Raw genomic sequence first — 27,854 nt, 5'->3', positions numbered from 1 at the left:
AACATTTTATTTATCATTATGTAAATACAGTATTTACATTTACTGTATACAATAAAGAATAATATTACATTTTCTGTTCAGTATACAAAACGTACAGGACCCTAAATTTTTTTTTAAATGTAAATGTACATTTGTTTTCAAAATCAATATCATAGCTTATTATTATACAGCTTATTTACGTATAAATAATTTATTATATCAGTATCTTCATTATTAATTACACCGTGCTGACTGTTTTGTTACATAATTTGCAGTCTTTGATTATGAGGATTACGTGTAGTTGAATGAGGCGAATTAATCCCACCTACAATAATAATAATAAAATTATGACCATTCTTCTCTTATTGATAATAGCAAAGTTAGCGTGTAGTTAGCAAGGTGTATGTCTCTGTGGGAAAAATTTAGTTTCAAATTCTCTAAGAATGAAACTCGTATGGGTTTCTCACCTCTTCTGTGATCAGTTTGGTACGATTGCGATTGTGACTGAAAAAAACTAAATTTATGAGCCCTTGTTATTTCTTTGAGTTGTCTCTATTCTTCAAGAAGATTGTCTGGTTTGCGATATGAGAAACTGTGCCGCTTATAAGGCCGGGTAACTCACCATTATTCGGAAAAAAAAATCATAAAGGCTCTTTACGTCCTAGATGAACATTAATTCAGTTTTTTCCAACCAAATGGGGTTCAGCAAAATTTTTACTTTCCTTTGATGTTCAAAAATATCTATCAATAGGTTTACATTAAATTAAGAAAATGCAAGGTGTTTGTTCTTAAAGTAATTTTAAATTTATTTCTACACCCAAATTAAAAGCCGTAAACAATTATCACGTATATCGTAGTCATTTATTGAACACTCATTTGATCTCAAACACCTACAGATATTCACACATGTATTTATGCCTTTTCGTTTCTGTTAATACGTATTTAAGTTAAAATTCAGAAACTGTATTTTAACCCGAACAGAACCAGTGTTGATTTTATTCTTGCTAATCTCGGATCTGTTTAGAAGGAGCCTGATCAGTGGATGAATCTAGAAAGATTTCAAATAGGAAGATTTCTTTCTGGAGATAAACAGCAACTGTTTAAGACAAACGCTCAGCGGCTTAAGATCGACAAAATCCGGAAACCAACCGTACAAGATATAGATAAAGTTCCTTTAAAATATGCTGACAAATTTCCTATTTAAAGACTACTTCCAATGATTATATAAATAATTACCACGTTATATAATAATTAACCGAAAAATGTCTTTTTTTTTTCACAGTCTGAATGGGTGTTTATTATTTCGTATATTCAGGAAAAAGATTCTGTCCCGGAGAAATTATGGTTATTTTCTTGGCGTCTAAGTCAGTGGCATTGACTTAGACACCAAGGATATATTTGGCATCGTACGTTATCCATTTTAATTATACATTAAAGCTTTCTCTTATAACATGTTTTTTTTGTTTTATTTTAAACTCAATTATAATTTTTGTAAGAAATATTAATACTTTCTTATTGTTATTTAATATCAGTATGATTCTATCTTACATATACATCGTTGACAATGCATTATCCTGACGCCATTTTTAACAGAGCTTGTCTATAAAATTACATTCATTTAAATGAAACAGATTACGTTTAGTTTTAGTTCATAGATTTTATTTATTTATTTATTTATGAATGTACATGTACAACAATGACTTTATTTACAAATGAAATTAGATATTGTTTGTAATATGCTATCTGAAAGATATAATTTTAATTGTTGCTCTAATTCTACTTTACAACCACTGAAATAATACTGCTTGTTTTATTATAAAATTAATACTATAAAATGTTTAATAAAGATTACTGTTATTCAAATATTTACTGAAAATATAAACTCTTTATCTAATTTAATTAAAATGTATTGCATCCATAAAGCTTAATAAGAAATATATTGTATACTGTGCAATAAGGTACAAAAATTCAATATTTTTTATATCCTTATTCATTCTCTTCTTAAAAAGCATATGTTTTGTTTCTCTGGAGATGCTAATATATTGCTTGTGGTGAATTGCACGTGTTTACCATTTTCCGGCACAAGTTTAAATTTCTGCAGTATTCCGGTGAGAAAGATAAAGGATTCCATGTGCGCCATTGCTTCTCCTGGACAATTTCGTTTACCTATACGAAAACATAATATAATGAACAAAAATACATTAATTAAACTGCATGAATATTTTGTTTATACGTTATCCCCACTTACTACAAAAGCACCTACAAAAATTAGACATGGGATAATACCACGAGTTTAGTGTGAATCTTCCTCTGTTCGAAATCATTTTCGACAAATATGTTTAGTGTTATTACATATAATAAACTATGATAAACGTTTTACTTCAACTTACCCAGAGAAAATGGCATATACGCTTCGGGTTTAACGATACTTTTCTGATCTTTTGAAAGAAATCGTTCTGGTCTAAATTCTTCAGGAGAATCCCAGAAATCTGGGTCATTGTGAAGAGCCCAGAGATTTGGTATAATGTATGTTCCTTTAGGTATCACGTACTTTCCCACTTTGGTTGTCGTGTTGCAGCTGTTTTCACAAAATATTAACACAAAATCAATTAGTATTGACATTATCGATATGCTTATTAAATATTTTAATGGGTGTCAAGATTTCAATTAAATGTGTGCTTGAAAAATGTTAACTTTCGGTAATAACAATTTTAAAGTGATTTTTATGAAATCAACTTAAAAACTCCAGGTTTTGTAGTCAAACCTTTTACTTATTCTTATTATATCTCTGAATAGGTGTCAACATTTGAATTAATTTTCTTAAATCTCTGAATAGCTCTCACCATTTGAATGTCTCATTAAATCACTGAATACGCGTCAAATTTTAAATTAGCATTACAAAACTAAATGTAATAATAATAGGAAAAATAATAATCAACACAGTCTTTTTTTTATTTGAAATATAGTTTAAATATTTCTTAAAATTACATCAAATCCAATTTGTTTGAGAATCAACAGATGAAATTTCGCTTTAGTCTTTTTTAAAGTTCTTAAAAGAACTAGCAGATGGACTGAGTCCTTGACTTTTTATCCCGTCATCTGAATGAAGAAAATCTGTGTGGATGGGGTGTCATTGAGCTACAGCTCTAGGGGTAACAGCAATAGCCGAGCCTCAGTTAAAACTTCATTGGCTACAGCATTGCCTTTCGTTACCCTGGAAGCCCTAAAAAGGACTGTTTTACCTCATTCAGTCTTATCTTATATTTAATCTTATCAACATCCTAATGAAATCTATTAATAGGTGTGAAAAATTCGATTAACGTTTTGAATCACAAATAAATTAATACACTTTAAATTTTTATGAAATAAATATGGTTTTAGTTCTTTTGAAATAAAAAAAAAATATAGTAATAAAGAAATATTTTTATCTTAAATTATCGATTAAATATTTATCCAATTACATTCTAAAATCGCTTAAAGTAGCGACTGTTTTCCAACGCTGAATCTCGTGCAAAGTAGCCATAGTATAAGGGGTGTTCTTCCTATCTTCCCAACAGGGACATCTTGTATTTCCAGTAACAGTCTCTATTTCTTTAAATATTCGTTCTTGTACTTCTTGAAATCCAGCCATTGAAAGGAACAACCATTTTAAGGACATGCAGTAAGTGTGGAGTCCACCGAGGAAAAGGATATTTACATTTCCAATTAGCATATCCACTAAAATATAGAATATTTGATTATTAAAGAGAGGAGCATAAATATTACAATAATTATTAAAATTTTTCATGCATTTATAAAATCATAAACATGCATATGCATGGAAGAGGCTGTAAAAGTATCTGAAATGTATTGTATAAGTGTGCGAATTTGTATCTAGGTACATGAAAAATTAACTGCCTGAATGATAACTCTACTGCCTACTCCACCCTGGAAGTAGAACAAATTTGTGTGTGTGTGTGTGTGTGTGTGTGTGTGTGTGTGTGTGCGTGCGTGCGTGTCATCACATTGATATGGAAGTAAAGGTGTTGCATGTTCAAGCTTGGCCTTGGTTGTTTGGAATTATAGCCAAAGCATCGAAGTTATTAAGGAACCTTTGGCAAGCATTAAGCATTGACAAAACCAATTGTACATTGGTAACAGGTTTTTTGAATCGATATCACGAGAAAAGATATCCTTGCTAACAATAAAGAAATATGGTTCCACTACTGCTAACTGGATACAAAATAAAGAATTTGGAACGTAAATACACAACTTCCCATTTCGATGAAACGTTGTAACCAAGACAGGGGGAAAAGTAAGTCTTCTTATATTGCTAAGAGTCGTAAGGACCAATAATTGAACGTTATGTGAACTGGATACGATGATGAATTAACAACATGCCAGGAATTCAGAAAAAATACGAGGATAATTGCACAAGATGTCTTGTTGCATAACAAGATGATCCAGAATATATTTTTTAGAATAATCCAGAATAAATGTTGTCTCTGATAAATTGCATACATATGGTATAGAATTTAAGCAATGATCTTACATTTTCTTTCATTTGTTTCGAGAACAATTTCTAATTAATATCATAATTTTCATAAGGTACGATTCTATGACAGGATAACGGATGTATTATTAGTTACAATTATAATATCACCATAATTTACATGTAATATTGTTACAGTTAACATTGCAATGTAGAACTGTAACAATGCGTGTTGAAATTTAAAGTTTTGTTTTTTTGAAAGTTTGAAAAATATGATCATATATATACATATATACATAATATAGTCATTCATATGAATAATATATAAATATGTTTAATACCAATAATTTTTTAACTGTAATAACATTTTGTTTATCATCATACAGGGTATTTACATAAATACAATAAAACAAACTATCACAATTTCTATTCAGTACAAAACGTAGAGTACAGTGATATTTTTTTTAATATAAATGTACATTTTTTTTCAGTATGAGTATCATAGCTTATTTTTATACAGACTATATACATATACACAATTAATAATAATATTTTTAAATAATTTATATTTTTATTCATTGCTAAAATATTTATACACATATATAATAGTTATCTTGAAAATAATTTTACTAAATTTTTCTACATTGGATTTCAGTTAAGAATTTTAATAACTCTTTACCTCTGTATTATGCATTTACAACACGTTATAATATTAACAGTGATGATTATACATATTTCTTTTTTTTTTTAGTGAATATCCAATATAGTAATAATAATTTGGGAGGCATTTCTGATTGCTTCCTCAAAGCTTTGCAGACCTTATCTGAGGAAGGTAATAGATGGTGGTGGTTTCGTCGTTATGTTTCTATACTGGTCGCAAGCCAGGTGATCGTTTTACTGTTTGTTGGTACGTGCTTGGAAGACTTCAACTGCTATTGCACAGTTTAATTTGTTTTTGCAAATAGGGTTGGATATGGACATGGTGTGTTTGTTTGTGTTCTTGTAATGGTGTTTTTTCAGAGGGGTTTGTCATAGGTTTTTTTTTTTTGTGTGTGTGTGTGAGAGAGAGAGAGAGAGAGAGAGAGAGAAACAGGAATTTCTCTCATTTTCATTCTCGCTATAATATTTATATAGCACCTGTTTCAGCTCTGTGTATGTCCGAAGGTTTTTCTCGTCGAATGGAAGTTTGTTTATCATATCAGGTACGTAGAGGTTTCGGTTGACTTTGCCGTAGTGATTGTTGTACTTATATGTTATGTAGTTTGTTTACTGTGGTCTTGTTATCTGATATGTTGTTCTGGATACTCTATAAGTTGGGCTATAGTAATGTTTTAACATGACTGTGTAGTGGCATAAGTGTTTCACCTTAAATATTTTGTGTTTTGTCCGTGCTTACTGCATAAGAGTGGGTTGTTCCGAGAATATCAGTTTTACCATTTTATCTTGCAACCATTGTAACCTGTTAAGTCTGTAGTGTGCGCATCACAATGAAAATGATGTGATTTCGTATCTTAAAATATTTTCACATAATGCTTTATAGATTAGTAATTTTATGTGTTTTGGGGAATGTCTTTTAATTGGTATAGTATGCTTGCTATTATCCTAAGCTTGGGGTGTAGGTAGTTTATATGGCTATTTCAACTTTGATCGAAGTGAAGTCCGAGATAGCGTGTTGTTTTCACCTGTGTGATGGTTCTGGTTTTAGGTTCAGCGCTTTGTGTATAGGAGGGTGAATATCGGATAGTGAGATATGTAATTTCCATGGACAGGGTTTGGAGATTTTTGAATACCATTAGCTTTTTTTTCTCAGGGTTTATATATATGCCGTTTTCGTTTAATCGGTTAGTGATTTGATTGATGTCGTGTTGCGTATTTGTGTAATCGATCTTTGCGTTCTTGTGAATGGATGCTATCGCCGTGTCGTCTGCGTACTGGAAGATTTTACTTTTTATGGGAAGGTGCTTATGTCGTGTGTGTATATGTTAAATAGAATGGGAGATAGGACAGCTCCTTGAGGTACTCTGCAGGTTACCTTAATAATAATAATAATAATAATAATAATAATAATAATAATAATAATAATAATAATAATAATAATTGTCAGATGTTGTATCAGATAATAATAATGCGTGAGATGTTGGGGATCGTGGGAATCAGGTGACAAATGGGCTACAGAACCGAGCTCTACTTGCTGGCCAATCAGGGCAGGAAGCTGAAAAGCGATTAGAAGAAATCTAACGTAAAAAATGGATTGTAGAAGGAAACAGAGAAGTTATGATATCTTTTTACAGATCAATACCAGAAAAACGAGGTTTCGGAAAGCGTATGCATTTATTTTGGAAACAAAAATTCCAAGAATCTCCAATAAGAGAACAAAGACTTATGGAACAAAAGAATTTCATTTGCCGTAGCTAAATATTTACTGAATTCAACTCAGTAAACATCAAGCTGACGACATACATCAGAATCTTTTGACAGAAGTGTAGTGTAAAATGAAGTCAGGGATATTAGAACATATGAACTGCATAAATGAACGTATAAGACTACCACCATTAAAATCTTTACAACAATCTAAGCTAAAACAGTTCCTCTTAGACGCAAATGTTGTAACTGAAACTTTCAGGACCAACAGTATAAAGGAAACAAATCAGCTCCTATACAGCACAGTCTATATTATTTCAGTGACGCTTGGTTGCAAACCGAAAGAGCAAAAGCCGAAGAAAAAACAATCTGCACCATGGAAAATCCGGTTAGAACGAAAAGTCAACAAACTGCGAGCTGATCTAAGCAACTTAAAGAGTTTTAACGAAGAACGGTTTAAAAATATTAACATCAAAAACAAACTGATTGAGACATATAATTTGGCCAACAAAACAATTGCTGAAGTTACCGAAGATTGCGCATTTTAGATAAATGCGCAATATTTCTAAACCAAACCAATTTATCTAAACCAAACCAATTTATCTAAACCAAACCTCGTTTATCTATTAAACTAGGAAAGATTAAACATTAAATAGTTTTAATATTGATCAAGAGAAATATATAAAAATCAATTTCAGCTGGCCAACACTATAAATACCTAGGAATATTAGAAGCCAATGATATTCTCTACTCGAAAGTTAAATAACAGGCAGCATCAGAATACATCAAAAGAGTTAGACATATTCTGAAAACTAAGCTAAATGGATTAAACACAGTGTGAATTCTTGGGTTATACCAGTGATCCGATACACAGCTGGCATAATAAATCGGACAAAAGAAGACCTGGAAAAATTGTACCGCAAAACTAGAAAACTAATGACTATGCATCATGCATTACATCCACGAAGTGATGTTGACCGATTGTACTTACCGAGGACGGGGTCTGCTGCAAGCGAGACAGACTGTGGAAGAATAATAAATTAGTTTAAGAAGTTACATCGACAATAGCTGTGAGCCAATGCTTCAAGCAGTTACACAAGAGTGCCTTCTAAAAGCAACAGGAAACAAATTCGATTACAAAAAGGAACAACAAAATAACCGATATATGCGATGGAAAAATAAACCCTTGCATGGCCAATTTCTTCGAGATACTGAGGACAAAATTGACGTGAACAAGACGTGGCAATGGCTACAATAAGGATATATTAAAAGAGAAAAAGAACGATTTATTCTAGCAACTCAAGAGCAGTCATTACAAAATAATGCAATCAAAGCAAACATTTCCAACATCAATAATAACAGCAAATGCAGATTATGCGATCAGAAAGATGATTCTGTAGAACATCTAATCAATGCCTGCAGCACAATAGCTCAAAGTGACTATAAATACTGCCATAATCAGCATAAAATAGAGACAGTATTGGAAAACGAAACGGCAAAAATTCTCTAAGACATTAGAATCCAAACTGATCGGCATTTGGAACACAACGGACCTGATATCATAATTAACGAACATTGACAGCTTTCGATTATTGATATCGCAGTACCCAATGATAACAATATTAACAACAAAAAACTGGAAAAAAATTACTAAAGATCGTGATCTTGCAATCGAAGTTGGCCGACTGTGGCTTAAACACACCAAAGTCATTCCGATATTATCTGTGCGCTTGGTGCAACTTCAAAGAAGGTATCCAATTATTTAAAACAATTAAACATAATCGAAGTGACTCCATATGACCTACAAAAAAACAGCATTACTTGGAATAGCCCGTATTTTATAACGCTAGTTGATGGACTTTTCTTAGATTATTGGGTAGAATCTGAATTGTTTCTGTATCACCAGTCAAATTGTTGTTTATATGATATCTTATTTTGACTGTGTATAAATTATGTGAATAATATTAGTAATAATAATAATGATAAATGATAATATATATATATATATATATATATATATATATATGTATTTCAATTTATCATGTCTTGCATGCATATAATAATTACATCATTAAATTATAAAAATTACAAAATTTAAAAATTACATACATATGTTAATATTATTATTATTATTATTTTAATTAAAGTTATGATTGCATATTATGCATTTACAAAACACGTTGTGTAGTTTGTTTGTTTTTTTACAGTGAATTTCATACAATTTTTTCTATTTTTCGTATAATGTGTTAATGATATTTAATATAGATGGTAATATTCACAGTTTGCAATTGGATAAGATTACATTTTTAGAGCATTCATAGTATAACAGTGAGTTATATATATATATATATATATATATATATATATATATATATATATATATATATATAACTCACTGTTATATATATATATATATATATATTTTTTTTTTTTTTTTTTTTGCTTTTAATGTTTTTAACCGCTGCACTTCTATGTAATAAATAATTCTTTTTTTTTTCTGTTAATCTCGGGTGAGATATAATGTCTCTGCTTGCATCCTCAAAGCTTTTTAATAAGCTTATCTGAGGGTGACACCGGTTATATATATATATATATATATATATATATATATATATATATATATATATATATATATATATATATATATATATATATATATATATATATATATAATATAATATATAATATAGTATTTATATATAATATACTATATAATATATAATATAGTATTGTCTTCCAATGCGTTCAAGTCCTTGGCAACTGGTTTTTTCTATCTGCTGGCTTTTAAGAGATTGTCTCTTGTAGACTTGCTTGTAAGACGAACTATGACTGGTGCAGGTCAGGGCAAGCCTTGTTTTTTGGTCTTTCTAGGAATTCAATTTACGGTCTGAATGCAGTTAAGCTGTATTTAAGCTGTAGATATCAATTGCATGGCCTAATTTTAAAACTACGTCTCTGAGGTTTTCTGTAGGTGCAGTTTCAGGAAGACCGTTTTTGACAAGATCTTATTTATGTTGTTGATGATTTAAACCTTCGTATATTAGTTTTAGAGAATCAAGGTCTTGACGGGGTTCGGATGTCTCTTTCATCACTTTGTTTTGTTGTAAATTAGTGTACTAATGCTGATTTTAATGTCTTTTACCGTTTGCAACACGTCTATCACTGCTACATTATTATGTTTGACCAAATCCGCATATTCGCTAGATTTTTTTGTTATTTGTTCGTTCGTTTGTCAAAGTTCTTCCACAAGATCTACTAAGCTGGCTTTTATAGTCTACACACCGTTTTCTATTAGTATATTTAAACAGTTGAAATTATTGGACTCACCTGCATTTCTTTATCTGTTCAGTCGTTGTCTGATTTTGTCTCCAGTGTAATCGGCTGCGTCGTAGGTGCCTGCCTTTAGTGCGTTTCCGTGTTCTAACTGCAGAGTATGCACTTCCATTCCTCGTGCGTTGCACTGGATTTGCGTTGCCAGGTTTTTCTGAAAATCCGGCATATTTTAAGTGTAGAATTCTACTGCATTTCGTACAAGTTATATTATTTCCGTCGGACCATAAATCCTCCAGGTATTTGATACACTTCATGACTCACATTTCTTCCCTTAAGCAACTGTGGCGTGATTGCAAAGATGGCGACGTTCTTTGTTCTTCGCTCGTTGTTGATCGCGGTCCTCTTTGTTCACTTTTCAACACTTTAAAATTGAGTTTCTTCTTAACCGATTTCGGTGAATTTAATATCACTGTCTTCGGCGTGACAAGTAGAGTTACTTTTGAACACCTTCAATTAAAACAGGAGTTGCAACCACTTTAAAACTATTAAACAAGGGAGCAGGGATATACCGTGAGCCCGTTCGTATGCCTACACAGCAGCGCCCTCTCCTAATAATAATAATAATAATAATAATAATAATAATAATAATAATAATAATAATAATAATAGTAATTTTCAAATGTCTATGGACAAATATCATAGAGCAAACTTTAAACAACCAGAAGGTTCATGTGCTTTTTTTGAGCAATAGTGACTGCTCGTTTTGAAGACGTATATCGCAAAAGTTCAACTTTGGTTCCAATTTAATGTTCGCGGTGCACAAAGGGAACAAATAAACCTTGGAATTCTTGTTAGTGTTCCTTGCACTACGCCCAATTAATTCAAGTTTGGCTTTGATCAGATTATTTTATTAACAAAATTTGCAAAACGATTCAATGAGAGATTAAAGACTTCTGACTGGCTTGATGGTATTTAGTGAAATTTGCTATTTGGTTGTTTAAATAAAAATATGAGGTAACAAATCTCTGAGAAAATATTAACTCGAAGTGTCTTTATCATAATTGTAGGGTGCCATGCCCCTATTTCAACCTGCGATTGACTGTAAAGAACCTTCTAAGAAGAACAGAAAAAAACTCTCTAATACTGATTATAATAAAAAAGTAACGTAATTTTAATTTCATTAAATTACGCTTGACTGATTTTTTTTTAAATCTGGAAAGTGATAGATATTATGAGCAAAGTGATATATTTAGACCCTCCGAAACTCAATCGGTATAGACGAAACCCTTTGGTCGGAAAGACCTGGATTCGATTGCCGTCATTGATGTGAGGAACCTTTATCTGGTCTCTTTCGACTAAAGGGTGAGTTACTCAGTCTCTTACGGAAGTAGAGGATTTTTTTCACCCGAAAACTCGAGTTTTTTTTTTTTTCAGCCACGATGAGGCAAACCGGCCCAGTGAACACACACGGATTACGGTCATGAATACGTCCCAGCCATATGCCGGTCACGAGCCGGGATAAAATTGAGGAGTTGGGAAAAGCAAATGGCGAACTAAAAATCTCACCAGGAGTACTTTGTGGACAAAGTCGCATACGGTCGGAAACGACTGAAAGCGAAAAACAGTGAAAAATTTAAATACAAAAATGTGATGAGAGCATAATTATTATAAATGATAATCCGATGATATAATTAGTCATTCTATTTTTGTACTAGGCCGAGCACTGTTTCCTACGAGATAGTGGATCAGTATTTAGCAGGAACAAGCTATTACTACAGTTTGTGTAAAAGCCATTAAATCAAACGATGAAGCTTCACAACTACAAAATGGAAAGTTATCTATCTGGTGAATCAACAAAATAATTTTTGCATATTTCATTTTATTCTTCTTTTTATTAAACTCAACTGTTTAATAAAATCAAAAATCCAACAATGTGCACACGTATATTGTTAATAAATGATAATAATTTTCATTAAAAAAAAAACTTACCGGAAGTTGAGGATACTTTATTTTTCTCAGTACAATCATTTATCTCATTCAAATAGACTGTCAGAAAATCTTTCGTGTCTGTCGATTCCGAATTTTTTTGACGAACGGATATTTCTTTTCTGAAAATTCGTCACAGAAGAATATCATCAATAATATTTTCGAAATAAAAATAAAATAGTATAAATAACTAAACTTAATAGTGTCATATGATTCATACATTATAAAATATACACAGCTACCTAATAATATCATCTAGTTCTTTAAAACAATTCATATTCTTCGCATACTCTGCTGATCGAAACAATCTGTGAATTTTCCACAGCCATGGAATGTGTCCTATTGTGACGGTGTCGTCGAAAAAACTCTGCATGGAATCAAGATAGCGTAGTAATAACTCCAATATGGGATCATCGTGGTGTAGCCTGTTACCGAACGCCATGCTCCATATCATATTTGAAGCAGCTTTATCGAAGTGGTCACAAATTTCACACGGTTTTCCGTTGTAATTATCGAATATTTCAATAAGTTCTTCGGTTTCTTTCTGAAATAAAAAAAAAACGCTAGATGTAATTACATGTACAGATATGTTACAAACATATTCGTATGTTTCGTAGTAAGGTCTAAATGTATCCAAGTTAATTTATTACGTGCATTTTATCGAAACTCTTTTCTTACTATATTTTTAATGCGTTCTTTTTGATTTCTTAAAAATTTATTTTCAATTTGTTTATCCAGGGAAACCTTACAAGTGCTTGTGATTCCCCTGGATATAAAGATATTGAAAATAGATTACGACATAGTCTCTATTTAATTTAGAAGTTTCAAAACTACGTTAGGTCACCCACAAATTAATAAAGGTTTGAATATTAAGGTGTGGCTTTTGCGACAGAATGGCAAAAGTGCATAATATTACATATACTACTTTGTAAGTGGAGGGGTTTGAAAAAGGCTATCGAAATCCGGAACGTACAACTCAGTCCTATCCTTTCTATCAGAGCGTCAAAATATAGCTAAGAAAACCAATCGATATTGTATCTCATTTCTTGTATGATGCTAATGTATTCGAATTGTTTGGGTATAATGCTACTACAATATGACACAATAAACAGTACTGTATAATTACAACGTTATATATTATGGAGTAAACGGATTTATCAACAAAGAAATATATGTTTACACATGATGATATGTACATTCACAACTATCGGTGGAATGTTGGTCGAAAAAAAGCATTAACGAATGTAGATTAGGTGCTCTAAATGAGCACCGTGTCTTTCAAGATAGGTTTCGTACACAGTTTTCTATTACTTTGGAGAACAAGAGTTGGGACTTCCATTGAGCATATCGTGTAATTTTATCCTGAGGTACATCAAGGATTGAAAGCGGGTCATGATGGAATACCATTCCTTCAACATACCCGAAATGAAGGCATCAAGTGATGTGAGATCAGAAGAGCGTGAAGAATACGATAATTGAGTGAACTTCGAAATAGGCCTCTTGGAGAAGTGGAGAAGTGTTCTGATAAATAGGCTCTAGAACCACGCGAAGTGTCACAGTTTGCTAAGTTTTGTTGGAATACCTGTGCACGAAATGGAATGTTTTTGTACAAAACATTCTCGATGTAGCGTCTACTATTCAAATTCACGGTTACACCGCCCTCTTTAATAAATTAGGACTAAAAGTATGTCAAGGCGGAAATCGAACACTGTGCCGTGGCCTTCTCACTGTGAACAGCTTTCTCTTGGACAAATTCAGGTCTCGAGAAACGAAGAAACCTGTAGGTTCATCTGTTTACATGACCGATCTATGGAAACAAGCTTCGTTTGAGAACCAGACATTATGCAAGAACGAAGATCTTCGTAGACATTAGGCAACATTGACCCACCTAACGTACGAAAAGGTACCCAACTCCTTAAGGATTGTCTGTAGTGACCGCTATGTATTCCAGGATTTACCGCTGTTCAGAGTTGATTGGGTTTCAGAGACTGTAATACACTCCAGGAAACGCCCGTGATTCTCATTTGTATTAACTGTTCCTTGTCTCCCCGAATGCCCTTTGCATTGCGACAGAACATTCCCTGTACGCCGGAACCTCTTGATTAAGGAAATGACGATACGATTGCTTGGGGACGATTGAGGAAAAGACCAAGAAACTGCTCACAAGCATGTTGACCCTTTCCATGGACCGTTTGATCTAGCAACTCCGTATGAACGAAAATAATGCCCAACAATAAACGCATTTCCGTGTGCATTCAGGTGTACGGCATATCTCATAGTGCGTGTACTGAAGGTGGAGCTGAATTTCAGTACTGTGTTTTTTATTTTTATTTATTTATTTATTTTTTCTGCCCATACCATATATTTGAATTAACTGGGCTAGGTTTTTATGGCTTTCTTCATTTAACTCTCTCTGTTAAGGACAATCTCAGCTTCCTTGGATTGTTTTAATATTTTACAACAAATGTATTTAATTTCTGATGGACTCAGTGCGCTGGTGTCTTAATTCTTTCTAAATTTAGCGAATCGTTTTAATTAAAATGATATATAGATATATCCATAGATAGCCATTAGACTGGGAAAAAAGTTTCTTGAATATGAGCATTCTATCTAGAATAAAATGACTCATGTAATAAATTAAAGGAAATATACTTTAGTTTATAAAGTATGTTCAAAGATGTTGAACTCTGTGTGTGTGTGTGTGTGTGTGTGTGTGTGTGTGTGTGTGTGTGTGTGTGTGTGTGTGTGTGTGTGTGTGTGTGTGTGTGTGTGTGTGTGTGTGTGTGTGTGTGTGTGTGTGTGTGTGTGTGTGTGTGTGTGTGTGTGATTGTTTTACTTACTAGCAGTTCCTTTTCCAAAAGAGATTTTCCCATACCAAGCGTTTTTAAAATCGACACAAACAATCTTCTTTGTTCAGTCCATACTTTTCCACTTACGGTAAACATTCCTGAAAAGAGAATGTTTTAGGTGGATGTTGTGCAGTATAGAGTAAATAGAAACGTATGTTATTAAACATATAAACATAAATAAGGAAATCGAGAGAGAGAGAGAGAGAGAGAGAGAGAGAGAGAGAGAGAGAGAGAGAGAGAGAGAGAATATTTGACGAGTATAGTAGAGTTTAAACTAAAATGAATTACTTTATTAATTTATTTATTAATGAATTACTTATTTGGTGACGTCATAGTCACTATCAGAATAGAACGAATATTTAAATAGAACTGTTTTTGACATGTGCTATACACACAAGTCCCAGTAGTTCAGTTTATTGACGAAGCTGTTTGGTTGGAAACACCAGGTTCTAATCCCGTTTAGTATGCGAACAACGTTTATAAGATCTTTTCACCTAAATGTGGGTTAGTCGGTGTCATAGGCAGGTGATAGGTCCTTCCGCGAAAACTAGAGTTCTTTTTTTCACCCCTCAAAATAGGCAATACGATCCTCTTTACACACATATCCTACAAACTTAAAATCCTAACTATATGGTGGTCAATAGGAGAATGTCGAGTCAGCTACATTAAAATGTCGTCCAGTTTGCGTCCCTGCAATATTGGAGAGACGAAAACTGGTTGGATGGATAGACATAATTTAGTTGGTATAATTTTCCTTGTAAGAAGCGCTAATGCGTTTTGCAATGTATGTGATCCACTGCATTAGATATTTCAACGTTAATAATAAACAATTAAATTTAGAAATATTAAATTAATCATTGACGGTGTAGAATCAACTCCATGCGAATCTTTTTATAAATAAAATGAATTTCATATTTGATCTTGAAAAATTAGCAAATAATTAAACTTTTTGAAAATATGATCCAAAGATGATCAATTGCAAAATATAAATTTAACAGTAAAATAAATTACTCAAATAAGACTGAATATTAATATTAATATTCCTTATTGACCTATTAACATATACTATTTACAAGTTATTTGTATTATCTTATGCATTATAAAGGTTATAATTCTGTTCTATTTTCCGTGTTAGGTTTCAAAATCATTATGTGCTATATTCACACCAGTATTAATTATTTTAATTGTTCTTTTAAATATATATATGATGCATGATTATAAAATAAATTTTTTCTACTCACCAAAACCTCCAGGATAGAAATCGGCTGGCATTATAGGACGATCAATGAAATTGGACGAACTGAGAAACATTTCTCTGAGAATGTTCGGCTCCGATGTAACCACGGCAGGATGAGAACCCCATCTGATCCTAGAAAGAAAGTGTTTCTATTCTTCAAAGAACTTTGTTCAAGTTGAATGGACCATATTTATTGAAACACATTTATTCATATATATATATATATATATATATATATATATATATATATATATATACATGTATATATATATATATATATATATGTGTGTGTGTGTGTGTGTGTGTGTATGTGTATTATTTATGTATTATTTACTCATATAATATGTGTATATGTGTATTATGGAATATGTGTATTATCTACTCATATATATATATATATATATATATATATATATATATATATATATGAGTAAATAATACACATATTCCATATATATTCTGTATTTATTATATATAACAAATATTGAATATATATATGGATAAATTTAGTTTGTTAAAGATTTTCAACATGTGTGTGTGTGTGCGTGCAAGCACAAAAAAAAGACTCACTATCTTGCAGATGAGTGATGTAAGCTGAAAGAAGAAATTGTGACTGGTGGTACAAAATCTGTAGTAAAAATGAAATAACAGATTTAAATTAGTATTGTCACATCTTCTACTTTTGTTAATTAGCACTGGCTTTGTGGAGAAAAGTGTCAACCTTTAGCATACCACCGCTTTCCAAGAAATCTATAATAAAATTTGTCTCTTCTTCCAGTTAAGTAGATCAATATTGTTTAAATTAAGGGGATATTAAATCCCACATAGTTTTAAAACCGAATAAGAAACTCAAAGATTGGAATCAGAGAGTTTCTTGCCGAATATAGTAAACTATAAAGTATCGGCGACACTAGCGTTAGCAAAAAAAATAGTGTCGCCGATACTTTATAGTTTACTATATTCGGCAAGAAACTCTCTGATTCCAATCTTTGAGTTTCTTATTCGGTTTTAAAACTATGTGGGATTTAATATCCCCTTAATTTAAATAATGTTTTCATTGCCGAAATGAAGCTTATTAGCTCTTTATATTTAAGATCAATATTGTTTTTATCTAATCTCATTGAGTTAAGATGAACAAAAATTTTCATGAAAGATCTCTGTTTTATTTTGCCATATTTTATAATTTTTATTATTTTATTTTGCACTTGAAAATGGAGAGTTTCCACGCAGACAGCGCCAGGCAAAATTCTTGTGCTTTCTTTGGAATAATTAATATTGAAATTTTAATATTAACTAAGACAGAATATGAATACTTATAGTCTGAGACAATTGTATCCGTTTTTTGATAATTTATTAATTTTATTATACTATTTAATTTATGAAATTAAAGACCAGTTGCAATAAATAAGCCATGTTGAGTATAGAAATAACAGTAATAATACGTAATACGAATTAGTAATTGAGTGTTCCAATTAATCATAACAGGGATAATATCCGGACAAATGATGATAAATATAATACGATGATGAATGAGGACTCAAATTTCCTTCGAAGTATATAATCGACGTGTCAAAGTAATAATAAAGCTTATTACTTAAAACTTAAAATTATATTTACTTTTAAAAAATATATTATAAAAATTATATTTACTTTTAAAAAATATATTATAAAAATTATATTTACTAAAAATTATAATTACTTAAAATTATATTATAAAAATTATATCTTCTAAAATTATAATTACTTAAAAATAATTACTGGGACACATCTTGTAAAATAATCATAATAATTTAAAATTAATACATTATATTTTGTTATTTAAATTGAAAGAAAAATTCTTATTACATAAATTATAAATAAACTGTTATGCATGGTTTATTTATGAAATGCAGAATTAGAGAAAATATAAACTGAGAGAACAACAACAAATTTAACAAAAAGAATTAGAGTTGATTAAGCACTACATTCACAATATTTCTTTAATCAGACAATGTGCTACTATATAATATTGATTTAATTACCAAAATGTCTTTCCATATTTCTTTGAAAGATTATACAGAGTCATATGCGGTTCTTGACCAATAAAAGGGATGTATCCAAACAGAGGTAGACAGACGGGACCCGGAGGTAAGTCCTGACACTTTGCCCTTCTTATAACAGACATAATAGCCAGAATAATCACACCTATTACTAGGCTCACCAGTGTAGAACTATTCAAAATATCCAGTATCATTGTCGCAATATACCAACTAACTACTGCTAACTGCTAACTGCTACTAACGTTTGGAAATGTAGAGTACCCTTCACATATCAACATTTACGTCTGGCGTATTAATCGAGATCTGATAGCGGCGTTCCTGTAAACAGAAATAACATTCGGGGGATGTCGCAACTGCTTACACTACCACTACATGGCATATTAACCGGGATATTTCGTAACATTTGCCATTCATGCAAACTACATTAGTTTTATATACTTTCGATAATAGAACCAAGCGTTTAGCAGAATAAATCTTATTGGTTGCCGTGTATATTTTATCTAGTAAACAAAGTAAAGTACAAAGATGAAGAATTTATACATGCACAGACTGTCTACTTATTACTTGGACACATATTTTAAATGCACATATATTTCGGATTTTTTACAGCCTTCTTCAGGTGTTTTTATAAAAGAAAAAACCTTAACCATTGAAGATAAAAAACTGTGAATAGCACAGGAAAGTCACTATAATTATTTAACGTGAAAACGTTGAAGTTCACATATTCAAAGTAGTTCCTTCGTTGATCAGATTGTTGGGTGAGTGCTTGCGTATGGCATCTCGTGTATTTGATCACAGCAGAATGGCAGTCTGGGAGGTTATAGCTTAAATTATTATTTAAATGTACAGGGTTGAGGATGATTTCTATAGATTCTACAACTTTTCTCTCCAATTCGTCATGGCAATGGAAAATGTTGTTAATCTATCCCAAAGGATTGTATGACCATGGTTTTCATCATAGAATCGGCCGAAAAAAGGACATGGCTGGATAAAGCACTGGCACGTGTTCGCTTTTAAGCGATGTCCCTCCTGTGCTCCTTTATACGCAATTCAATAGACTTGTCCGTCTGGCCAAAGTAAGGGATGTCGTAGTCACACCATATCTTATACACACCAGGATATTTTAGATTGTGATGACTAGGCTTTGGACGGCTCACTAGGGATCGGATCTTAGGAAGAGGAGTAAATAAAGTTCTAATGTTATATTTTTTTGAGAACCTTGGCTAATTTTTGAGAAACTGTGCTTAAGTATGGAATAGATATATTGCTTTTAACATTATTCACTTCTTGAGTATGGCGACTAGGAGGATTAAAAACGAATTTTTTAGTAATTTTTTGAGAATAACCATTCAATGTGAAGGTAGATGTAAGAAAATTGATTTCTTTACGAAGTTTATCAGCGTTATCAAGAAGAGAGCGAGCTCTTTGTGCCAAAGTAAAATAATTCCAAGTTTCTGAGGAGGGAAATGATGGGACTGACTATGGAAATATCTATTAGTGTGTGTGTAGGTTTTCTGTACATTGAAATTTTAAGTTTTTCAGAAGAACGGGTTAGTTTCATGGTCAAGAAAGGCAGAGAACCATTAATTTCAAACTCAGCCGTGAAGTGGATATTCGGGTGTTGACTACTGAGATGTTCAAGGAAATCCAGAAGAGAATTACGTCCATGGCTCCAAATGAGGAAAAGGTTGTCCACATATCGTTTCCAAATTCTAGGTGCTAAGGAATAGGAAGAGATAACTTTGACTTCAAAATCTTCCAGATAAATGTTGGCATGTACAGGAGATAAAGGATTACCCATTGTTAGACCATGATTTTGCTTGTAGATGGTTTCTTGAAATCTAAAGTATTCAGATTTGACGCAATGAGTAAGTAAGGCTAACATTTGTTTGGATAACTTGTCTTTGAGAAGTGTCAGGACTTCGTCTGTAGGAATATTTGTGAACAAGGATACTATGTCAAAGCTAGCCATGATTTCATTTTCTTTAACAGTAATATCCTTAATGTATGATACAAAATCCGTACAGTTATTAATAAAAGACGAAGATTTGCCCGAAAAACATTTGAGGTATATGGAGAGATGTTTCGAAAGGTTGTATGTTGGTGAATCAATTCCTTAAACGATGGGACGAAGTGGGGTATTTTCCTCGTGGCTCTTGGGAACTCCATATATGTGTGAATAAATGGATGCAGAGAGCGAAGAGAAAGGCGAATGTTTGTAGTCATTTCAGACATCGCTTACAAGAGAACACGTGCCAGTGCTTTATCCAGCCATGTCCTTTTTTCGGCCGATCCTGATGATGAAAACTATGGTCATACAATCCTTTGGGATAGATCTAACAACACTTTCCATTGCGATGACGAATTGGAGAGAAAAGTTGCAGAATCTAGAGAAATCATCCTCAACTCTGTACATTTAAATAATAATTTAAGCTATAACCTCCCAGACTGTCATTCTGCTGTGATCAAATACTGGCGCTCACGAGATGCTATACGCACGCACTCACCCAACAATCTGATCAACGAAGGAACTACTTTGAATACGTTAACTACAACGTTTTCACGTTACATATGTATAGTGAGTTTCCTGTGCTATTCACAGTTTTTTATCTTCAATGCTTAAGGTTTTTTCTTTTATAAAAACACCTGAAGAAGTCTGTAAAAAGCCGAAACTAGTCGTGTGATACTATTAAAGCTTTTTCCTTTTTTCTCGGTTTTTTCATTCAATTATTTTATATATATATATATATATATATAAACACTGAAGTTGATTTTATTGCTGTTTCCTTCAACTAAACAATTTCAGTGTTTTTATTACTGTTTCCTATTTTTAAAAGACACCTGAAGAAGGCTGTCAAAAGCCGAAACTACTTGTGTTATAGAATTAAAACCTTACAATTATTCTCGGTTTCAGTCATTACGTTCTCATTATATATATATATATATATATATATATATATATATATATATATATATATATATATATATATATATATATATATATATATATATATATAAAGTTCTAAGAAAATACAATATCAGAACCTTGTTCACTCCACTTCCAAAGATCCGTTTCTTAATTAGCCACCCAAAACCTTGTCATCATCAACTCAAATACCCTGGTGTATATAAAATATTATGTGACTGCGATATTCCTTATTTTGGGTAGACAGACAAATCTGTCGAATTGCGTATCGAAGAACACATGAGGGACATTACTTAAAAGAGACAGCGAGCGAGTGCATTATCAAGTCATATCCTTTGTTCGGCTAAACCTAATGATGAAAGCCAAAGTCACAAAGTCTGCTGGGAAAAATCTACTGACATCTTCCGTTGCAATGATGAACTAGAGAGAAAAATCGTAGAATCTAGGGAAATCATCTTCAGTCCTATTCATCTAAATAATAAATTGTGCTACAACCTCCCAGATAGTCATTCAGCTGCATTCATGTACTGGCGTTTACGAGATACTACTAGCAAGTACTTTCCCAACAAACGAAAGAACAGCTTTAAATACAACCACAACGATTTAATGTGAATTATGTATAGAGACTCTCTATGTTGTTCATAGTTTATTTAAACTTCAGTGTTTAATGTTTTTCTTTTTTTTTTCTTTTATAATGTCACCTGATGAAGGCTGTTACAAGCCGAAGCTAGTCGTGTTTTATATGAAAACCTTTTTACTTAAATCTCGGTTCTAGTCATTCAATTATTTTTAAAAAATATGTATGATATCCGAGTTAATGATCATTCTTTCATATATATATATATATATATATATATAATAAAGCATATAATAACGAAATGTGTTGTGAATAGTAATAATATCTGTTCATTGATTATGTAGAATCCCTGAAATAAGCTTAAAACTATTAAATGAATTTTAGCATCAGGAGCCAGCATTCATCTGTCAGAATGACATTTTAATGCTGATATTTGGGAATGTCTTTTATGTAACAGATGACATTCATTTGTCCCGTGTGAGACCTAAGCTTATTATAGTGACCCCACCAGTGCCAAAATTTCCCCTATCGGCGACGTTTGGTACTAAATCTTTTTTTCTGCGGAAATCATCTCCTCATGCCTTCAAAAGTCTCAATACAAAATTTGGTCTCATTGCGTTTATTGGTTTTAGCTACAGATGCCTCCAAAGAGGGATAGTTATTTTATGACACCCTGTATTAAGAAAATTCGTTTTCCTTCTTTAAAAATTTCCTTCTTTAAAAACTCACATCATGATGTGAATTAACATCAGAACTTGAGATGAACGGCGTACTCGCCTTTTTGGATTTAAAGATCACTAGGTTACCTGATTATCTCAAATTTTAGATTTTTCGTAAAACTACTCACAGAGACAGGTACTTACATGCCTCCTCTCATCAAATTGGTATTATCTCCACTCTGGCCCATCGGGCGAGATCTCTTATTTCAGAAGAGGAAGATCTTCAAATAGAATTTGATCACCTCAAAAGCACATTCTTGAACAACAGCTATTCATCTCGAAGCATAACTAAACGTGTATACACGTCTACAACCTCGGCAAGAAAATAACTCCAATCCTATTACATATACTCAATTTGCCGTTTATAAGCTCTCTGTCACCGAAACTGGCGAAAATTATGAAGAAATTTAACATTAAAACTAACTTCACCACTCTACCAAAACTTCGTTCTTTCCTGAGTCAACCCAAACAAAACCACAACCAACTTCAGTTTCCAGGAGTTTACAAAATCATCTGCAGTTGCGGTAAACCTTATTATGGACAAACCGATAAGTCTGTCACACTAAGGCGTGAAGAACATCAGCGTAACATCTCTTACAAGAGAACCCGTGCGAGCTCCCTTTTCAGTCATGTTCTTTTCTCCGCTAACTGCAATCTAGAAGAAGGCCAACATCAGATCGACTGGAATCTTACGTCCACTATCCATAAATGCGGTGACGAACTAGAGAGACGTATCTTAGAATCCAAAGAAATAGTTCTGGACCCATCACACATAAATAATGATTTAAGCTACAGCTTACCTGACTCCCACAATGCAACGCTTCAGTTCTGACGCTATTCCCAATTTGTTTACATGAGAAGACCATGTTTTTTAACTTGTTATTTTTTCCAGTTTGTTTTGTAATTATTTACACACCTGAAGAAGTCAGCATTCAGACGAAACTAGTCATGTTTTATTAAAGTTTTGATCATACCTTTCTCGGTGTTCCTAGTCAGTATAATTAATTTTTAAAATGTCTACGAACTACGAACCGAGTGAATAGAAGCTATAATATATATATATATATATATATATATATATATATATATATATATATATTTTTTTTTTTTTTTTTAAATAATAAAATCATAATTACTTGGACACAACTTTTAAAATAATAACAATAATAATAACAATAATTTAAAATTAGATATAAATTCTATTTTGTTATTTAAATAGAAAGAATAGTTCTTATTATGTAAATCATAATGGAATTTATGAAGAAGAAAATGGATAGAAACCTAAAGAAAAGACTAATAAAATATTATGTGTGTAGTGTTGCCCTCTATGCAGCTGAAACTTGGACATTGAAGAAAGAAGAAACAAAGATTATTTTGGCAAGCTTTGAGATGTGGATTTGAAGAAGGATAGAAAAAATCAAGTGGAAAACATAACTAATGAAGAGGTCTTAAAAAGAGTAGAAGAAGAAAGAGGTCTGTTAAGGAGTATAAAAAGAAGAAAGAGAAAGTGGATCGGACATATCTGAAAGGGAATGGAATCATCAGAGATGCCATTGAAGAAAAAATAGACGGGAAAAGACCCAGAGGAAGAGTAAGGAAAACAATGCTAGATGACGTGCTGAATGGAGACGGGTACACAACCTTGAAAGAGAAGGCTCAGAACAGAAGAGAGTGGAAGGAAAGTTTCTACTACTAAAAGAAGAACCTGCTCAATTGCGAATACTCAAGACGAAGAAGATAAGCGCTATATTTACAATATTTACAATGTCATCATCATCATCATCATCATCATGCATAACAAGGATTCAGGCCTAGCGTGGCCTGTTGCGGCCTTAGAAGCCATCGTTGAATATTTTAAGAGGACGTCCAGGTTTTCTTTTTCCTAATGGCTGTACTTGAAGGCTTGTTTTGGTTATCTTTCTGTTTTCATTCTTTGAACGTGTTCCATCCATTTATGTTTATATTTTTTAATTTTTTGTATTACTGGTTCTTGATTTAACTCTTTCATAATTTCTTCGTTTCTTCTGTGATCAAATAGGGTACACTTTGCAGTTTTTCTCACAAACTTCATTTCTGCTGTTGTTAATCTTTGTTTGTCTTTTTGTTTTATTGTCCAGATTTCGCTTCCATACATTAAGACACTGGTAGGGCTAATGTATTGTATACTTTTAGCCTGGTTTGTTTTTGAACTAGGTTTGGTTTAAATATAGAATTAATTACACCTGTTATTTTTAAATATTTTGCAATTTTTACGTTTATATCTTTTTAATTTTCATATGTGGTCGTACATCCTAGGTAGTTAAATGAATTTACCTGTTCTAAGTTCTTGTTATATATTACTATTTTAGTTCTTGCTGGATCTTGTCCTTTAAAGGCCATAGTTTTTGACTTTTCTGTTGATATTATCATACCATAATCTTTGGATAACTCATTTAGATCTAAAATAGCTTTCTGTAGTTTATCTTCAGAATTTGTAATTATTATTTGATTGTTGGCAAAGAGGAGTGTGTTTAAGTTTACTGTAGAAGAAAGTTTAATTCCTTGATGTAAATTTTTATTCCATTTTATTATTATTTCATTTAAGTAGATATTAAAAAGAGTTGCTGAGAGGGGACATCCCTGTCGGACCCCTTGGTTTATCTCTCTCGTATATGATAGCTCGTGATTTAATCTTATTTGTATTTGATTATTTTCATATATACTTGTGACAGCTTTTAGAATATTATTTGGTATTTGTCTTTCTTTTAATATGTTAAATAATATGTTTCTTTTAACTTTGTCAAATGCTTTTTCAAAGTCAATAAATGCAATATGTGTTTCTAAATTATATTCTCTTCTTTTCTCTATTATTAATTTTAGGCAAAAGGCCGGGTCTATACATAATAGTCCTTTTCTAAATCCATTCTGTACTTCTAATCTAAAGTTTTCGGAATATTTCATTAGCTTGTCATTTAAGATTCTGCTATATATTTTGTAACAGGAATTTAGTATACTGATACTTCTATAGTTTTTAGGGTCATCTATATTTCCTTTTTTAAAGATAGGAATCACAATTGCTTTTTTCAATTCTATTGGGGGGATACCAGTTGAGCAAATTTTATTTAGAAATAATAAGAATATTTCTTTGAATCTAGTTCCTGCATATTTATATAGTTCTGAACCTAGTTTATCTTCTCCAGGTGATTTTCCGTTTCTTGTTTCTTTCAGGCTGATTTCTAATTCTTCTTCAGTTATTTCCTTTTCATTTTCATTAATTGTTTGCCAGTTGTCTTTTTTAAAATGTTTGTCTATCCACAATTCTGTGTAGTAATTTAGAAATTCTTATAATTTCAATTCAGTGTTTAATTTTATGTTTTCTTTGGTATCTGGATTTAAGTGTTTCAGAATTTTATATACATTGGGTCTTATTTTATATAAATCATGTTCTAAATTAAAAAGAAATTTGTTCCATGATTCTCTATGTCTTTTTCTGACTTCTCTTTTAGCTATGGCTCTTATTCTTTTATATTCTATTTCATCTTCTAATCTTTTACTGCTTAACCATTTGTGATAGGCTTGTGTATGGCCAGTGTAGAACTGTTTAAAATATTCAGTATCATAGCAGAACATCAGTACACTGATAACTGCTGCTAACTGCTACTAACTTTTGGAAATGTGGAGTACCCCCCACATATCAATATTTACTTCTTGTGTTTTAGTTCATATCTGATACCGGCGTTCCTGAAACAGAAAAATTATTCGGGGGATGTCGCCACTGCTTACTCTACCACTACATGGTATATTATCCGGGAGAATTTCGTAATATTTGACATTCATTCAAACTACATCAGTTTTGTTTACTTTCGGTAAGAGAAACAAGTGTTTTGCAGAATAAATCTTACTGGTTGTCGCCTGCATTTTATCTACTATACAAAGTACAACGATCAAGCATTTATATATGCATATTCTGTCTACTGCACTAAATTTTGAAGAAAAAAAAAAGACTTTCAATGACGTGACAAACAATGTTTGGTGTTCATTTCCGTACATTCCTGTCTCCAGCAAGGGGGACCTTTATGTTTTCATTATGTTGGCTGTCTTTTCTAATGATTTTCTTTACTAAAGATCCGCCCTTAGAATCTTCTGTAGGATTAATAAGCCACAAATAAATCACTTGTTAAAATTCCCGCTTTGATATTCCAAGAAAGTTATCTTATTATTTTATCATGATATTTCATAATATTTCTTCAGAAGAATCCCATTTGTTTTTGACTTCTTTGTTTCGGTTTTTTCACCATTATTTTCACTTGGTTCTCTAGTTCTTCTGATAGCCGTTACGTTTCCGTTCATATTTCTTAGATTAACGGTGCTTATCCGCAGTATTGATGATGTTGACTTGGGATTTACTTCAGTAGCGTTTTTCATTGTTTGCCCTAGTTTCCTGATGAACGAGAAAGAAAGAATAAAGTCGGGACTTTCCGGACTACCATTGTCTTTCAATATAAGGTGGCTAGGGCGGCTCTTGCATAGGCACTGCGGAACTGCAGCACCAGCAGTTGTTCTCGATTTTTAATATATTTATTAATTTATTTATATTTGCTTGTAATATTTAATTTTATCATCAGCAATCCTATACAATTATCTTATTTTGTATAAAAAATAATAAAAATCCCTCTTGTAGTACTTAGGAGGGCGAAAGACGTTAGCGACACTGTGATTACCACAGTGCCATATTGCTACGATCGCAAGCATATGCACGTCATAGTGAGATGCGAGCTATTAGCGTAATGCGGCACTGTCCGTCGCGCGGTTCCACTGTTGTTTATATGCAGATTGCCCCAGTAGAAGAGTGTTCGTAGTGCTTATCGTGTTTACTCCGTCTCTTTAAATATTTGGACATTACAATTAAAGACATAACATTTGTTATAGTAATTTTAAAGTAATTTTGAATTATACCAAACTGTATAATTTTATCTATAATAAACAAAATTTTTTCATGTTTAATTTTTTTTTTAATTTTTTACCATAATTTTGATATTTTATCCAAACGCGTATACACTGTACTTACAGTGTGTATGTATATTTCGAAAGTTGCACCACTCCCACGATTTCAACACACGAGCCGCTACTGTAAGGTAGTATGACATACAGTTGTGTAGGTTAAATCATAATCCATCAGCATAAACCTGTTAGTTTAGTATCGAGATCTAACGGATTGCAACAGGAGAAGTTAAGGATTAAAAATAAAGTCAAAAGACATTATTCATTCTCCGCATAGATGAGGAGTTCAACTTTAATATATGAAAACGACACTTACCACTCAGTGTCGAATAACTTTATTCTTTTCTTTTCTTTTTTTTTTTAATCTTTCTAGAGAAATAGTTGCTCATCTTAGGGGGCACTGCGAACAGGCAGGAGGTGACATATTTTGTTATTTCCGTTTCCTCGTATTCAAGTG

At 32.0% G+C, this 27,854-nt stretch overlaps 1 protein-coding gene across 2 annotated transcripts; it reads right to left on the bottom strand.

Moving 5' to 3' along the window:
- Positions 1 to 27,854, bottom strand: LOC150101530 (cytochrome P450 2J2-like). Of its 2 annotated transcripts, none has more exons than XM_090400422.1 (8): positions 27,714 to 27,854; positions 16,161 to 16,288; positions 14,911 to 15,017; positions 12,313 to 12,614; positions 12,074 to 12,192; positions 3,441 to 3,696; positions 2,370 to 2,557; positions 1 to 2,145 (listed from the first exon to the last, which is right to left on the bottom strand). In XM_090400422.1, exons 2-8 carry the CDS (start codon positions 16,228 to 16,230, stop codon positions 1,970 to 1,972), a joined length of 1,218 nt encoding a protein of 405 aa, XP_090256548.1. In that variant the 5' UTR covers positions 16,231 to 16,288; positions 27,714 to 27,854; the 3' UTR covers positions 1 to 1,969. The 2 variants fall into 2 exon arrangements, with proteins under 2 accessions (XP_090256548.1, XP_090256547.1); XM_090400421.1 differs by lacking the exon at positions 27,714 to 27,854 and adding an exon at positions 18,178 to 18,458 and having other exon boundaries at positions 3 to 2,145.

The sequence above is a fragment of the Typopeltis vanoorti genome, chromosome 11, assembly GCF_054136105.1.
Source record: "Typopeltis vanoorti isolate ZY-2024b chromosome 11, IOZ_Tvanoo_1.0, whole genome shotgun sequence".
Taxonomy (NCBI): Eukaryota; Metazoa; Arthropoda; class Arachnida; order Uropygi; family Thelyphonidae; genus Typopeltis; species Typopeltis vanoorti.
This window is presented reverse-complemented; position numbering and strand designations above follow the sequence as displayed.

Excerpts from the sequence above, each read along its gene's own strand:
- LOC150101530 (XM_090400421.1), bottom strand. The coding sequence starts at position 18,389 with ATGATACTGGATATTTTGAATAGTTCTACACTGGTGAGCCTAGTAATA. Across the intron at positions 16,289-18,177 it reads AAATATGGAAAGACATTTTG|GATCAGATGGGGTTCTCATC; the intron begins GTAATTAAATCA and ends CTTTCTTTCTAG. Across the intron at positions 15,018-16,160 it reads TTTCTATCCTGGAGGTTTTG|GAATGTTTACCGTAAGTGGA; the intron begins GTGAGTAGAAAA and ends TTCTCTTTTCAG.